The 17004-nt window shown below is 29.3% G+C and overlaps 2 protein-coding genes across 7 annotated transcripts; one reads left to right on the top strand and one right to left on the bottom strand.

Moving 5' to 3' along the window:
• Window positions 1-175: 175 nt before the first annotated feature.
• On the bottom strand, window positions 176-9671 carry LOC103864371 (agamous-like MADS-box protein AGL17). Of its 2 annotated transcripts, none has more exons than XM_009142123.2 (8): window positions 3780-9671; window positions 2376-2454; window positions 2180-2241; window positions 1679-1778; window positions 1516-1557; window positions 1159-1242; window positions 890-1045; window positions 176-797 (listed from the first exon to the last, which is right to left on the bottom strand). In XM_009142123.2, the coding sequence occupies exons 1-7, from the start codon at window positions 3959-3961 to the stop codon at window positions 911-913; spliced, it is 684 nt and encodes a 227-aa protein (XP_009140371.1). In that variant the 5' UTR covers window positions 3962-9671; the 3' UTR covers window positions 176-797; window positions 890-910. The 2 variants fall into 2 exon arrangements, with proteins under 2 accessions (XP_009140371.1, XP_009140372.1); XM_009142124.3 differs by having other exon boundaries at window positions 3836-3907.
• Window positions 9672-12804: 3133 nt separating this feature from the next.
• Window positions 12805-16668, top strand: LOC103864368 (plant UBX domain-containing protein 5-like). 5 transcript variants are annotated; one of them, XM_033289500.1, is made up of 7 exons: window positions 12805-13301; window positions 13488-13559; window positions 13647-13814; window positions 13975-14824; window positions 14951-15167; window positions 15256-15354; window positions 15431-16668. In XM_033289500.1, exons 4-7 carry the CDS (start codon window positions 14484-14486, stop codon window positions 15776-15778), a joined length of 1005 nt encoding a protein of 334 aa, XP_033145391.1. In that variant the 5' UTR covers window positions 12805-13301; window positions 13488-13559; window positions 13647-13814; window positions 13975-14483; the 3' UTR covers window positions 15779-16668. The 5 variants fall into 5 exon arrangements, with proteins under 5 accessions (XP_033145391.1, XP_033145390.1, XP_033145389.1 ...); XM_033289499.1 differs by having other exon boundaries at window positions 13483-13559; XM_033289498.1 differs by having other exon boundaries at window positions 13444-13559.
• Window positions 16669-17004: the final 336 nt, after the last annotated feature.

Below are 17004 nucleotides of genomic sequence, written 5' to 3'. Positions count from 1 at the left end.
AAAATTATTTTAAATATATTTTAAAATGTTATTTAACTTTATAAAAATAAAAGTAATTTTATATTATAACCACTAAATCTTCGATTATAAATTCTAACCCCAAATCGTTAAACTCATATCCAAAATCTCCATCTTAACTCTTGAAATTGATGGGTTTATGTGTTTTTTTTTTACTTTTTAATAATGACTATTTTATGATTTTTTTTCCTTATCTGATATTTTGAAACATGAGCATATTTTAATGCTATTTTAGGATATTTTCTAAATTGTTAACTTGTAAATTATATATAAAAAAAAATCATATTTATATCTTTTAAAGCTTAGGTTCTAAAAAGGATGACATGAATGAATGAAAATGTTGAATTCATCTTCATTTTTCAAAAATGTTGAATTCATATATATATATATATATAAATATTTCTTAGTTTTCCAAAAAAACTAAGAAAAACCAAAATATTTTTTCTCCTAATAACAAAGGCTTCTCCGTCATCATCACCACTCTAAACCAAAAGGTAAAATAAAGTCGACCAAAGTATGAACCAGAATAACACTCTCATATTTTAATTACTATTCACGGAAAACCGAGAAACAAACTGCAATCAACCCGAATTTCAATTTGAACACCCTACTTAACTATAAACTATATGCGTTTCCTTAATATTGGTTAAGTATATACTTAAAACCAAATGAGAAAGCTAGAACAAATATAAACGACATGCAGCTTCATTGCTTGATCATATTTATATTGTACATAGTTGAACCTTCGGTTTGTTCTCTGATCATACTTGCACTTTGCCCTACATGAAAACATATTGACACATTTTAAACGAGATTTCACTATTATATGCATGTATATACTTTTGAAGGGTTTTGAGAATCAGGAACACACAAGTATCTTTTGATTATGATCTTAGCTCTTTGGTGGGGAATCATAACAGGACTGTTCAGGCTGACTTAGCTGCAGCCTAACTTGTGCATGTGATTCATCGGCTGCATCTTCAAGCTCACCAAGTCCCAATACATTTGTGTTTGACGTTGCATAAGCCTGCAAGACCATTAAGTACAACTTTTGTATGTCTAGCTTCAACTAGGAGATTTTGATTCAAAGGATGAAGTTGCAAACTAAAACTTGTAATGAATATAGCGTTTTTATATTACTTTCTTGTGTAGTTCGACGTTTTCTTGATGAATCCTTTGTACTTTTCTTGACAATTCGAGGTTCTCATGGTGAATTAGATTCCTCTGCAAAAGATGAACTAGTTATACGAATCTGAAAAAAACTAGAAATCAGAACATAGATTATGTGCAAGTATATCTTATTTACTTTCCTTGTTAAACACACAAATTTAACTTTTCTTTTCAAACAAAATATTGTCGTAATTTTAAACTCAAAAGCGAGTTTATAAGAAAATCAATTGCATTTCACATTTGCGTTTAGGATTCGAATAAAAGGAAATTATTTAACATTCTGAATGTACTTAGAATCGTAATTGATATATATCAAACAGTACTGACCTTTTTGGTTAGTTCTTTGATTTCATCTGTCAACATTTGTTCCTGTAAGGTTCGGAAAAATTGAATATTAGTTCGAATTTCTGTTTTCTATATATGGTCAATTACAACATCATCATACTCCAAGACAGACGAGCTAGAGTAAACATATATATAAAAATATTACCTTTTTCATACGAATTCCACGTAAACTCATTTCAAGTGTGCTCTCTATATTGTGCAATTCATTAACGCTCAAACCATTTAACTGCTCCCCCATTAGCTGTCTGCTTCATTACAAAAGTTTATTGCATGTGATAAATACACATATTTTATTGCCCTAATTACATGATAACACAAAGACACAAAGACACATATATTCATGAACATGAGTATATATCTTGCTGCGCAACAGATGGCTATATATATATATGCGTGTGTATCTAGAAAGGTACTTATTAAGGACATAATATCCATTTTGGGAGCTTTTTCACAACTCATAATCATAACAATATCTCCAAAAAAGTAGTTACTACTAGAAAAAGAGAGAAGTTTTTATTAGGAAGCACATATCGCAAGTGAGTAAAGGCAAAAACCAATAAATAAAAAACATGAATTTATGCAAAAACTACCATTTAGATTTGAATTGAAAACTCGTGATTATTTTCAATTTTAAGCAAGTACGTACCGATGATATTCCTGTAACGAGTGCAGTTCTTGCCTTAGAGTTGCGGCCTCTCTCTGCCAAAACTATAACACGCAACAAAATTTAACTCATCAACTCTCAAATTCAAGTGTACACAAACATGACTAAGATCTTTGTTACGATAACTTTCTCTCCTCTTGTATTGTATGTTGTGTAAGTTTTGTATAGATATACGTACCATAACTTCTGATGCAGGGTTCAATAGTTGTTGCTGCTCCATCTTGGTCTTGTTAAATCGTTCAATAGCCGATTTCATACTGTTCATTTTGAGATTTTAACCTATAATTAGTTCATAGTGTTTATTCCCTTGTTGCAAACAACATTTCCATTTCCACTGCTAATGACAGAAAACTTCAGTACTTATACGGAACAATCTTATTATTATATTTTCTTTTGTTAAAACAATTTTATTGTTTATAATACAAGGTTTAAGATTAATTGTTGTCACATAAAAGATTATAGGGTAGGCATATATACTCACTGATAGTATATATTCACGATGATTTCATTGTCAATATTAAACAATTTAATTTTCAAACTATGAGAAAGATTGATCGTCAAAACAAAGATAACATATATATATACCACATTTGGAAGTAATATATTTTCAAAACTTTGCTGCTAGTTTCTAGGTATCAAGTACACATATTGGTGCATACTATAAATATATATCTGCAGTGGTATTTTTATTGAGCTATTCAGTATCCATATAAAAATACTGAGATATATACACATCAATGATGATCGATATCCCTTAAACTTCTAAACTTTAGAATCCACATATTTCGAGTAATATTTTTAAATAAGTTTCCCCAAATAAAAAACTGTTACACTAATATATAGTTAAAATACAAATTAAATTTCTAGTCATTCTATATACCATAGTACTATATACACACAAAAAATTAGATTTATTTTATACATACAAAGTTGCAAGTGAAAAACAGCATATTACATATCAATATATCATCTCCAAATGTGTTTATGGTGATCATCTTATACACTCATTTTATCATCTTTTAGTATGTGAACGTTGTACTTGTCTTAGCTTTGAGTATACAACGTCCTCTACTTCCCAAGTGTTTCTAAATTTGGAAAAGTCATACTTCCACTCTGGATACACAATTTACAGATATTGTTAACACAAACATATATACCTGATATAAGATTATACGTAGACACAATGGCACATGTCCACACACACACACAGACACACACAATAAGCCAGAATGATTCTTTAAACCAGTAACTTCCTTAATTAGTTTTTTTTTGCTTTGGCATCATCCTCCGTTCAAAGTAAGTTTCCTTTCCAAAGATTAGTTTTAGGAGCGATATATTAACCACGTTTTTAAATATAAACTAAAATGAGTAAGATGCATAAAAGTGTTCACAACAAATGAGCAGATCACACAGCTAAACAAATCTCACTGAATAAATCCAACCATTCCAAGCAAACACATACTTGATATTATATAAGTACGCACATGTATACTTCCATCTACTAATACATATACACATAGATATTATGTATTTAGTTTAAGATGTTTAAAGATCGAGTGAGTTACTAAAGTAAAAGAGAAACCTGGAGCTGGAAAAGTCATAGAGCTTGTCCGTATTGGAGAAAATGATGAGACCAACCTCGGCATCGCAGAGAATGGCGAGTTCTTTAGCTTTCTTTATGAGACCCTTTCTTCTTTTGGAGAAAGTGACTTGCCTACTGGTCGAATCATCGATCCTTTTGATCACAATCTTCCCTCTCCCCATCAATTTAAGTTAACCCTTTTTCGGTCTTCCTCTCGACCTTGGTGATCTTCCCCGTTCTAGGGTTTTTCTAGATCTTTGCAACACAAAAGGTCGATGAAGAAGAAGGAATCAGGAGAAAGAGAAGAGAGAGAAAAGAAAAAAAAGGAAGTAAGGGTCAATAATCTCTTCGAGGAATAAACAAATAGGTATTAGTCTATTTTGAGTCGTATTGGTAGATACAACCCGAGGGCTATTTAGTAAAGTACCAAGTTAAGACCCATAGATGATAGAACAGACATGAGAAATACCTCAGAAAGTACTTACAGCTCAAATGAATTTAAGCTGTTTTCATTTAGATATATTTAATGGGCACTACTTATGTCGTATCTCCACTAGGAATATCTAAAACTCTTCTAAGAACCAATCTGGAACTCAGATAAACCAATTAAACGTCTTTATTTATATCCAATCACACCGAACATAATTCAGAAAGGGGTTTTATAAACTTTTTGGAATTAAAAGTATATTTGAATAAACCTAAGTATGAAGTGAAGCCCAAATCATATCAAACTTAACCAAATGATATATGGTACATATCTGGTTATATATATATATATATAGATGTCTTACAACTCAGCTTTTCAGCTAAGTTACCATTATCCGTATGTAATTAATAACATATAAACCAAAGAATATCTTACATGTTTTAAAAAATAATTTATATGAATTTATATTTCATTTCATTTTATAACAACTACCCTGGAGTTTCAACAAACATTACTTTATCTGTTTCATAAAAATTTCACACTGACATTTTCACACATTAAAAATGATTAAAATCCATTTATGTTCTTATTAATTACACTTATTTTTTTGTCAACAATTACATTTATTTAATAAGTAATATTTAAAACTTTCATCAAAAAAAAAGAAGTAATATTTAAAACTAAATGGAACTATTTATAAGAATAGTTTATTTTGTAATTAATACTAAGCTTAAAATAAGTATAAAATACATTTGATTGTAAAATGATATTCTTTGTTTAACAGGAAAAATATCAAAATGACACTATTTGTAAAAGGAGGAAGTAACAACTAAAATAATAGCCACTTGTGCAAGTAAATATGATAAAGAGGGTGTATACAAATGTGTAACACTCGTAGACGTAGGGATAGCAGAAACAGCACCTGAGATTGCCAATTCAGAGATGCTTTCGCACGTTCCTCAGCACAGATTCCTTACACCTGATCCAATTCTTTAATACAAATCTTTTGCTATATAAATTACAGAGATTATATATAATTAGTCTTACAACTAATTGTTTGTAAAGGACTACACTTAGATTGAAGGGAGAAAAATACTAACTTGGATTATTGATGGATGTGGAGACATGGTTTCAAAGTACACGCGTTTGCCATTTCTATGGACCTTGAACTATCTCCATTACCAACATTCAATTGCAAACACAACTTAGCTATTTGCAAATTTATGACTATGAGAATCTCTCGACATTGTCATTATACGTCACACGATTGATTAGCTATTTCAAAAAATTCATCATTTCTACGTAAGGATAATCCTGAATTTACTAATAATATGTTACAGCTCTTAGATCGTACCAATGATTCTTATTTCCATGAGTAACATGCCCCAAACCTACCATAAAATGTAGGTTCATATTTCTTTCCTCTACTTAAATTCAGTTATAAAAGTTTTCTTTTTAGTTTTTATAGAATCCTTTGTGACCAATTTTTTTTTGTATGTTTCAATCAGTAAGGAATATTAAAGATCTATATATATATGTATATATTTCATTGTTTATCTATAAGAAAAAATAGTTATTCAATTTTGTGTTTTGGATCATAACTTTATTAAATATACGATTATTCATTATCTGTGAAGAATAAAATATATCATTTTTTTTTTACTTTTCTGCAGATAGTTCAGTCTCTAAACTACATATAGCATCAGATTTCAGATATGTAACAACTATTTTAAAATAGAAAGTATAGTTTTCCAATATATGATGAGTCTAGCTTTTAATTATCTTCAGGCTTTTACTTTAGAAAAGTAAGTATCACTAGATTCACTTTGTCAAAGCTTTTGAAGAGTTTTTGGTTAGACCCAAAAGGGGACAATATGGTGAAGAGCCAGTGACCAACGTGGGCATCACTTATTTTTGTCTCGACCAATCAGATCTCGATTCTACAACACACATCTTCAAATGTTTTTATTTTCTTCTTTATATTTATTTTCTAATTAAAGGTTATATTAAAAGGGCTACTTGCCAAGTGTCAATCATCAGCCGTCAGTGTTCTGATCCTTTTATAGGAAAAGTGTTTGTTTTTCCTAGAAAATAAATAGTTGCTTTAACCTTTATATTTAAGAAACCTATAATATATGTGGATTAGATATGTGTTAAACCTACCAAAGTATATATATCGGGTAGGCCTAATATCGGGCTTCAAAATGTTCACCGTATTTACAGGTTTTATAAACAAATAAAATTTATCAAGTTTTTTAATTCGCTTTTTAAGCATTGCATTAACATGATCTATCCAGAACCATAGATACAGTTGAGAATTTTTTTTTTAATCAAACACTTGAGATTTATGAAGTACACGAGAAAGAGAATAGTATTAAACTGATAGTGATTAGTGCAGATAATAATTAACAGTAATTTACATCATTACTCAAAACAAATTTTGAACGTTACGTTACTCAATTTGATGCTTTTGAATCTAATTACTAGTATAATTAAAAGTACATTTTACTTTCTAGGTTTTATAACTTGAAATTTGATTCCTTGGAACTTGAACATTGGTTATTGGAGAATCCAATTCCACAGTTGTTGGCCATGATTTCATTAATTTTAATTCATTAAAACAACTAATCTTTTCAGTCCAAAAAACAACTAATTTTATACCATCCTCTTCTCCTAGTTAAAAAAAAAAAGAATATTACAAGTGTTTAAGACTTTGTATTTATGCAGTGCCGTGCTCAGCTATCAAGGGGTCTAAGGCAAAACTAACAAAAAAAAATATTTATCACATGGAATATTATACAAAATCTGAAATAGTTATGATAAAGTTTATACAACTCATAATATTGATAAATAAATGTGATTAGTTTTTTTTAGCTTTAGAATGTGAATAGTTGTATACACTATATATGAGTATTATTAGTATTCTAAAAAATAGATATAATTTTATTTATTCGGAAACCACACGTTACTAAACTAATAAACTATTCAACATTTAGTATGTTGAATATTTTTTCAATAAATTAATTTAATCCAAACTAAAAATTTAGAAATCTGTAAAATAATCAAAACCAATTTAGGTACACTAAAACTAAAAAAAAATGAGCAAAACCTAAAATATAAAACAGAAATAAAATAATCAAAAGAAACAAATCATGAAAAATACTAACCCAAAAACTCTTTATAAGTTTATGGAAAGTTAATTAGTATGGCTCAGAAGACTTACTAATTCTGAAACAAAGTAGCAAGTATTTAACCAAATTGTTTTTTTTTTAACGCTGACTTATTATGATCTTACAATTATGATATGAGAAAGATTACATAGACGATCAACAACCGACAATACTACATGTCTTATGAAGACCTATACCTAACTGCATCACCTTAGCTGTCCTATGAAAATCCACGTCTGGCCAGATTTTACTTGCACCATGTTGAAGATCTCTTGTAAGTCTTTCTTCTGTAGTTTGCATAATTGTTTAATAAACCGTTCCCTCCGAAACTTGAAACCTGGATTTCCTGTAATCTGCAATAAATTGCATAGTCTGGGATTCGAACCCCAGACCTGGGTATAGAAGCCTTTAAACTTTAACCAATAGGCTACGGTGCTTTCACAACCAAATTGTTAAGCAACCAAATTAATTAAGCTCAGTATATTTGGGAAAAGGGGCTGCTAAGCTCAAGAGCTTTGAAGGTAATATCTCCGTTCCCGAAAGTAAGATTTTATAGAGATTTTAACAATATAATAAATGTTTACAATTTAATTTATTTTTTATTTTTTATACACTTTCCAATTACTTTCTACCAATTAAATCTAATCAATTCAAATATTTGTAATTAATGTTTTTCAAAAGTATAAAAAGTACTTTAAAAATATAGAAAATCTATCTTTGTGAAACAAGAAGAAAATCTAAAAAATCTTACTTTTAGAAACGAAAAGAGTATATAAGAAGATGAGATTGATTCCAAATTTGGAAAAAGAGTAGAAGTCTCAGAATATCAACTAGTGAAGAATTTTACGATGAATCAACTGAAGTAAATAGACATAGAACTAAAAAAAAAAAGATGAATACTTTTGGAAGCTTTTATCTGTATTTTGTTTTCTTCTTTCTTCTACGTTGGATTATGTTTTCAGTGGAAATAAAAACAAAATGTTAATAAAAAATACTTAATTTTATTATTCCATTCGTACAAATTTATCTAATATTTTTAAATCAATAACTATATATAATATAACTAGTAAAATCCTTTTAAATTTTAATATTAATTAATAATACATAATCTAAATTATTGAAATGAATTTTTTTAATTGATGTTAATATTAGCATCAGTTAAAAACCTTGATGTAAATGTTAGTATCATTTCTTACAACTAATATATAGTTATATCAGTTATCATAACTGATGAAAATATTTAATATTTTTACATCGATTATAAATAAAATGATACAAATAATTTACATCACTACTTTCAGAATCATTTATTAAGTGATGTAAATTTTTTGACATCATTTATAAACTAATGCAACAATATATAATAAATTATGTTAAGCCCCAAAACTTTCTAATGTTTGAATCATGTAATTTAGATCTAAAACACTAAACAGTTGTTTAAAAGCTAATAAAATTTATAGTAAAAATGATGTTTTTATTACATCCAAATGAAATGAGACTAGTCTCTATTCGAAGATCATCAAATCATGAATTTTGATATAATTTTTATTTTATTTTTAATTTGTATTATAAAATAAATGAATTCAAATTGTTTGGTGGAGATAAAAATCATAAAAAACTGGACAACCGTTGAAAATGAATTATATGCATCATATCCAGATATAGTTTTTGCGTGTAGACACGGGTCCAACATTTTCGCCAATCAAATTTTTCCACATGGTAAAAAATACCCATCAAAAGAATTTCAACTCGATTGAATCCACTTGTTTTCTCTAATAATATCAACACATAGACTATTTTGTTTTAAACTGTTCTCATTGTTGATGGGCTAAAAAAATTCTTATGTTTTGTTTTCACTAAGGCCAATTCCAATATGACACCAAGACACCAAATTTGGTGTAATTTCATTTCTAATGGAACACTAAAAAATTACACAATCTATCAAATTTGGTGTAGAGTGAATAGTGTTACACCAACACTATTCATCACACCAAATATTTAATATGTATATATATATATATATGTATTTTATTATGTTTCATTTAATAATATAGTTCAGTTATTATTATAAATTAGTTCAAATTTTGCAACTAAACATAAATATCTTGTACACTTTGTATTTTTTAATTATTTAGCCTTAATTAAAATATTTTTTATTTATTTTCAAGTAAGAAATCACTAAATACTTTATATTCTGAAAAAATAAAATAAAATATCATCGAAATTTATATTTTAATTTTAAAAATAAAAAAATGTATTTGTATTTTATAAAATATAGAAATAAATAATATAAGTTGATAAGATTAAAATGCATATTAAATTTGAAATAAACACTCAAAGATAAAATAAATATATTACTTTGTTATGTGCTTTTCATAATTAATAGTTAGTAATTTTAATATAATATTTTATATAAAACAAATACATAAAACATATAATATTGTTAAACCAAAAATATAAATGTAAATAAATTTTATAAGCATAAAATCACAAAATTTAACAAACATAATATCTAAGTGTGGTAAAATAATTATTTATCAATTAAAAATAATAAAAATATAAAAATAATTAAAACTAAAAATAGTAAATAATATATAATAGTACTTTTGGTGTAATATTTGGTGTTATGGTTGGAGATGGTAAAAAATGTATGACACTAAAACACCAAATTTGGTGTAATTTCAACCCCAGATTTGGTGTCATGGTTGGAGACGTCCTAAGCTTCTATGACCATCCGCATCAGTCACGTTATACATCAGTGTTTTGTCAAATAAATTAATTTAAAAAAAACAATAGTAGAAAGAGAAAGAAAAGTTAAGAATCGATCGCCAAAGAAAAAATATTCAGAAAACACTGAGAAACTTTTATACCAAATGTCTTATTGTGAATGGTTTTATTTTTTAAAAAAACATTTAATTTTAATACATAACTATTTTTCTGAAAATACAAATATACAGGGAGACGATGGGGGAGAAATCAAACACTACAGATGCTCTAAAAAAGCAGCAGCCTCCAGAGAGTCGGAATAGGGCTTTTTTCTCAGTGGAGATAGCTGCGGTTAAATATAGAGAAGTCTAGACTTGAGGCTGTGGTTTCCAAGAGTACTAGGAATATAACTGCATTTCGGTTGGTTCCACAATATTTCTTGGTTGGTGCGGATGAAGCGTTTGCTTATGTTGAACACTTATGTTGAACAGCTTGAGTTCTTTATAAGGGAAGCACCAAAAAGGATGAAATTGATGAGCACCCGACTGTTTAGAGCATCTCCAATGTAAAATTTTTTTTTTTTTTTCAAAATGAAGTAAAATAGAATATGGAATCCAATAAAACTGCCCTAGTCTTACTCAATTTCTTTTTATTTCATAATGGAGTAATGAACAAATAAAATATAAATTATTTCATTTATGAAATAAATCTCATTATGAAGTAAAAAATGAAATATGATTGAAATATTTTTATTCCGTATTTTATGTTACTCCATTTTAAAGGAAAAAGTGGAGTGCTCGTTTCACTTATGGATAAGGTTACACACGAGAAATGCTTAGAAGCAACTTTAACAAAGCTAGATTGGACTGCTTGTACCGGTTACTTGTCGTATTGGGGGCATTGAAGTTCTTAATTTGTCGTGTGTTTGCGATGAGGCATCAATACAGAACTGCTGTGCTCAGAATTGGTGTTTCATGTGGAGAAGGAGAAAGACAAAGACAAATCTGGATTTGAATTTTGTCGCTGGTTGCTATTGCTTTCGAAGAATTTTCTTTTCTCCTATATTGCAATAGAAGCTTATTCTATCGTTTTGATTGTAATTTTTGTCAAATTTTAAAGCCTAAAAAGTAGTTAGTACTAAGGGCATCATTAACCCATAATATTATTTTAGTGTCAAAATTATACTATTTTGGTGTAGTTTGAGCACTATATATTTTTAGCTCTCCAACCATAACACCAAATCTTACACTAAAAAAAATATTCTCTATTATTAAATTATTAAAAAGATTCTTTGTTTTTAATATTTTAGTAAAATATTTATTATTTTATGACTAACATATATTAACTAATATTAAAATTGTAATTAAAAAAACATTTCTAATTCACTTTGTAAAACATATTTCTAATTCAAATATGATATATTATATGAAAAAATTATATTAAGATATTATTATGAAAACAAACTCTCAAATATTATTGTGTTTGAATTAAACTTTGTTATGTATTTGTTTTCATATAAATTAATATTTTATATTAAATCAATGTTAAAGATAAAAAAGAATATGGTATATTTATTTTAATTAAAATATCAAATCTAATTATAAAACAATACTGTGACATAAATATAGTCAAATATAGTTAAACAATTTTTTTTGGTCAAACACTATTGAAATAAACAGTTTTGCGAAAAAAAAGTTGGGTCGTTGCTACAGTGTCACACCAAATATGGTGTAACACTATAGCAAGGAAAAAAATCACACAAAAATAGCGTTGCTTTTGCCGTGTGATTGGAGAGAGAAATCATCAAATACATCACTATTTTGGCGTTATGCAATCTCGTTGGACTTGACCTAAGAACATGATTATTAAAGATTCTTAGGTCATCTCCAACCCAACTCCAAAACACTATTTTAGTGTGATTTTGACACTAAAACCTTCTTCAACTAATACTAAAAATCACACTATTTTAGTGCAACACTATAATTTCACATCAAATTTGGTGTGATACTATTCACCACACTAAAACACTATTCACTCCAATAAAACACTATTCACTTAATTTATTAATAAAATAGATAATTAAATAAATGACAAATAAAACTATAAATACATATAATATTATAAAATATCTTTTAGTGTGAAATCTATATTATTAAAACTGAAGTACCTTTAGTACTGTTTGGAAACAAGGATAAAAAATAAATGAAAATTGTTTGTAAACATTGATAGCAGATTTATTACTTTCTTTCATTTACATATTTAATCATTGTATTTATAATAAATAACATATTTCATTTTTGTATTTTTTTTATTTACAAATTCTGCCACTACATTTAAAATCAATTTAAATTAATTAATAACAATGGTTGTTGTTTCTTCATAGTGAAAATAAAAACACAACTGAAATATATAGTATATATTATATAAAAGAATTTTAAATATAGCATTAATTTATTTAGTTTAATCAAATATAAAAAATTCGAGAGTTCAATTTTCAAGAAAACAAAATATCATAAAATTAAAGATAATTCATAGAAAACTAATGCAAAAATTAAAATTTTAGGTATGTTTTTTTCTTTTGAAAATAAATTCACAAAAAAACAACAGATCAATATATAAATAGTACAATTATATCAAATTGCATTAAGTTATAAAAAATAATATAATATTATGTATAAATTAAAAAAATTATTATCAAACATCTATATTATAAAATAATATATACTATTCTATATGCATAAAATTTTTTTTATTAAACCAATGGTTTATGATTTTATGTTAAATACAAGTTAAATCAAGCATCCGCGTGAAGACGCGGGTCAAGTTCTAGTTTAGTGTTATGGTTAGAGAAAAACTTTTTTTTAGTGCTGAAATTACATTAATATATTGTGGTTTTGACACTATAATAGTCTTATGGGTTAGAGATGTTCTATTAGGTGAGTTTTTAGGGTAATTAGAAATTAAAAAAAAAAATAGGAATTAACTTAAGCAACGTTCCTAAATAAGGCACACAAGAACAGTCTCTTGTAAGACACACAAGAACCGTCTCTTGTAAGACACGCGTCATGTGGGAGGAGAATTCGAGAGAGAAAAAAATCAGTCTCAAGTTGATGCAGAAAATCTTCCGGCGATTCAGACCTGAGATAGGACCTCCGAGTTCTGGGGCAAGAGGAAGAGGAGAGGGAGAGGGAGACGGAGAGATTCCTATTGCAGTTTCTGGTTAGTTTCATTCCTATTCCTTTTTCTTTATGCTTGGGTTTAATTATATCACAGAAGAATCATAGTTGAAAAAAACTTTGGTTCCTTCTTTTGCTCCCCATCATATAGCTGAGACAGAGTAATAGCTTTGCGAGTATTTTAGTTTGGATCTGTAGTTGGAACTCTTCCGCTTGTGCTTCAGGGTAGGTCTTAGCCCCTACAGTCTTCTACATTCCTGGTTTCATCACTGACCAAGAGCAAACTCAGCTCCTCAATCATGTAATCTCCTCCTCTCCACATCTTTTGCATTTGAGACATTGTTTATTTTGTGTTCCTCTCTTACCCATTTTACTGTCATGTTTAAAGATATATGGAGCATCTGGTTCCAAGTGGAAGACATTAAAGAAAAGAAGATTACAGAACTGGGTGTTTTTGTTTTTGGTGGAAACTTTGTTTAATCCTGTTAATGGAAGGTGAAATTCATGAAGCTCATCTTGCTAAGGCTCTCTATATCATCACGATTAGTGACAAAAGGTATGTGATTTTAGTCTCTTACTTAAAAAGAACTCTTCACTTACTGAAAACTTTCTTTCCTGTCTATGTGGTTATGATTTTTAACTTGATTTTAGTCTCTTAGCATATGCTTTACTAAGCTGAGGGAACTCATACTGTTATATGTCCTTTTTTGAGGCAGAGCTAGAGGAACACACGCTAGCATTGACGATCTCGAGAATCAAAAGCGGTCTCACAAGAAGAAGCTTGAGCAGTTCTTGAGGAGAGAGCTGCTTGGTGGAGCAGAGAGAATGAGAAGGTATGAGCAATCATCGACGACGTGAAATCTCGGTGTCATTTATCCTGCAGCTACTCGTGAGTATGCCCCCATTGGTTGAATAGTTATGTAGAGATGCAGCGATCCAAGCTATATACAATGTTCAATTTTTTTTTAAGAACCCCTAAATAATAAACTAGCATTGGAGGACAAAATCAAGGTGTCTCCTAACTAAAGTTCTTAATCACGTTTAATTATTAAATTAATCAATAAGAGATCCTAGCGATTTTGCCTTTACAAATAAACGAACGTTTAATATATAAAACGCTGCGTTTCGTTCTTTAAAAGAGATGACTGCGCGCGTTTTGAAGTTCGTTTAAAACAGAAAGTTTGAGAAGAGCGAAAGAAAGATCAACAAGAAGAATATAGTTGCGATGGAGGAGATTCACCAGAAAATGATAATCTCCTTTATTACTAAGATCACATCGTCTTCGAGCGACGTCGCTCGACTCTTTCTTGAAGCTCATCAATGGGATATCGACGCTGCAGTCTCGGACTTCAACCAAGTCGTTGCCGTCGCAGCCGCCTCCGCCAGGAGAAATGTTCCAAACTCTAGAGACTCACGTACTCAGTCTTCGAATCCTCTTCGAGTAGATACTTGTGTTTCAATATCTCCACCGCCGATACGGTTGCGATCACCACGGTCTCCTTCCCGTGCACGTAATCCGTTTAGTAGAGAGGCCATTCAACGAGCTGAAAATTTCGATGAACAAGAGTAAGTTGGTTAATTGTCTCTTTTAATCTTTTGTGGAAGAGAGATGAATCTTTAGTTTCGTAAGCACAATGTCTCTTCGTTGTACATCATAACAAGAAGCTTCTGAATATTTATGTATTTTTTTAGGAACAATCTTTTGAACGCTGCTAAGGAATCAGATGATGTAGAAAGAGCTCCTCTACCATCATCATCAAGAAGACTAAATTCAAGAGGCGTAAAAGAAATTCTTTCAGATACTCCTCAAGTGGTCCGGAACTTTGTCACTATTTGGAGGAATGGTTTCACTCTCGATGATCATCCATTATCCACATTGGATGATCCGGATAATGCAATCTTTCTTGAGGTTTAATATATTTTTTCTTTGGTGCTTTTTCCTAAGCTTTGATTCACTTGGATTTGATTAACATATATGTTTCCAACGTCGATTCAAGGTCGTAGAAAGCTTGGAGTCACCACGTGTACTCGATTCGCCAGAGACCAAACAGCGTTTCCTTGTCACACTCATTAGGCGTCAACAAGAAGACTTCCCTGTATATTTATATCTCTTTTTCTCTTAATGCTTATGCATATTCTCTTGCTGAAATGTTGAAAGCTCTTTGGTAACAGCAGGATTCACCAAAACCATTCCAAGGAGTGGGAAGAACTCTAGCCGAGCCACCAGCTTCATCCGACTCACTGACCACAGAACCAACACCATCAACGGATCCCACAGCGCCAACGACCTCGATCAAGGTCATATTAGCAGACGGCACGCCCATTGTCTCCCGGTTCACTACTACTCACCATACCATCAGAGACGTTCGAGACTTCATTGACGCGGCTACACCAGATGCCTCCAGAGACTACCAATTACTCATCATGGGGACGCAGCTTCCTCCTAAACCACTGACTGACTTAGACCAAACCATCGAGCAAGCTGGCATCTCCAACTCTGTTGTCACTCAGAAGTTCTAGACCTTCCTCTTAAGCACATAAAAGATCATATTACACATGTTGATATCATCAAAACACACGCTTTTTTTTGGTTTTGACTTACTTCTCTCTAGGCTAAATTCTTTACAGATACATGGATCCATTTTGTTTTGTTTTCTAACTAAAAAGAAACAGATGTAAACTCAGCTAGTGTAATAGATACTTAATTTTTTGTTTTGGTAAAAATAGATACTTAATTACGAGCTTATTTAGTTAGTTTATAGCTAGGAAGTGTGATTGGTTATAACTACATTAGTAGTAAAAACTATCCTATAGTGTAATAATAGACTAGAAAATGGCATCTGGCATACCATTTTCTAGAATGAAACATATAATGGGGCTCGAATAATATAAAGGCCAACATTATTATTAAAAAAATATTTTATACATTGATTTATAAAATGATACTTTTAACATAATACTAGATTTTGACCCGCGCTTGGAAAGCGCGGATTTTTTGGATTATATTATAATACAAAATCTTATTCTATCAAAAAATATAATTTTTAACAGTTATATAATCTATGAATTAATTTATTTGAGATTTTATATGTACACTTTTACTTAAGTTTTTTTAGGCATGATAATTATATCCGGATCAAAAAAACAAACCGAACCGACCCAAAAATATAGGTTCAATTCAGGTCCAAAGAAAATGACCTATTGGGTTTTTTTGCACCCACATGTCTTTGTTTGAGTCCGGGTCCTACCCTAGATCCGATCATAAATATGTTGTGTTTATTAGGTATATTTGGATATTTCGAATATGTTTCCGGTATTATGGATATTTTTTTTAATTTTTTGGTTTACGATTATAGTTTTTGACTTTAGGTAAATTTTCAAATTAAAAAAAAAAAATTGGGCATTTTTCCGTTCATCGTGTCAGATTTTGAATAAAATTTTAAATTTTTAGGTATTTGAATTTTTTGGGTATTTGTTTGGAGTTTTGAATATTTTTCAGATTTTTTAGATATTTCAATTTTTTTAGGATCCTAAATACCCGAACATATGTGGACCCATTACGTCCAAATCAGGTCCAACAACCTTTTGATATAGATTTTAAACGTTATTGTACAAAAACATGGTTGATAAAATATTTTTATGAGTAAAAGTATCATAAGGAATAATATTAGGATCTGTTAAAAATATTTAAAATATTATATGGTTAAAATGATTAATGGTATTACCAAAAAAAGTTTGTTATACAG

This window comes from Brassica rapa, chromosome A04 (genome assembly GCF_000309985.2).
Source record: "Brassica rapa cultivar Chiifu-401-42 chromosome A04, CAAS_Brap_v3.01, whole genome shotgun sequence".
Taxonomy (NCBI): Eukaryota; Viridiplantae; Streptophyta; class Magnoliopsida; order Brassicales; family Brassicaceae; genus Brassica; species Brassica rapa.
This window is presented reverse-complemented; position numbering and strand designations above follow the sequence as displayed.

What these genes read in the sequence shown, in the direction of transcription:
- LOC103864371 (XM_009142123.2), bottom strand. Translation starts at nt 3,961, where the DNA reads ATGGGGAGAGGGAAGATTGTGATCAAAAGGATCGATGATTCGACCAGT. An exon ending in ACCCTGCATCAGAAGTTATG is followed by an intron (nt 2,242 to 2,375) that starts GTACGTATATCT and finishes TGCGTGTTATAG; the next exon opens with TTTTGGCAGAGAGAGGCCGC. An exon ending in GTGGAATTCGTATGAAAAAG is followed by an intron (nt 1,558 to 1,678) that starts GTAATATTTTTA and finishes CGAACCTTACAG; the next exon opens with GAACAAATGTTGACAGATGA.
- LOC103864368 (XM_033289500.1), top strand. Translation starts at nt 14,484, where the DNA reads ATGGAGGAGATTCACCAGAAAATGATAATCTCCTTTATTACTAAGATC. An exon ending in GAAAATTTCGATGAACAAGA is followed by an intron (nt 14,825 to 14,950) that starts GTAAGTTGGTTA and finishes GTATTTTTTTAG; the next exon opens with GAACAATCTTTTGAACGCTG. An exon ending in ATAATGCAATCTTTCTTGAG is followed by an intron (nt 15,168 to 15,255) that starts GTTTAATATATT and finishes CGTCGATTCAAG; the next exon opens with GTCGTAGAAAGCTTGGAGTC.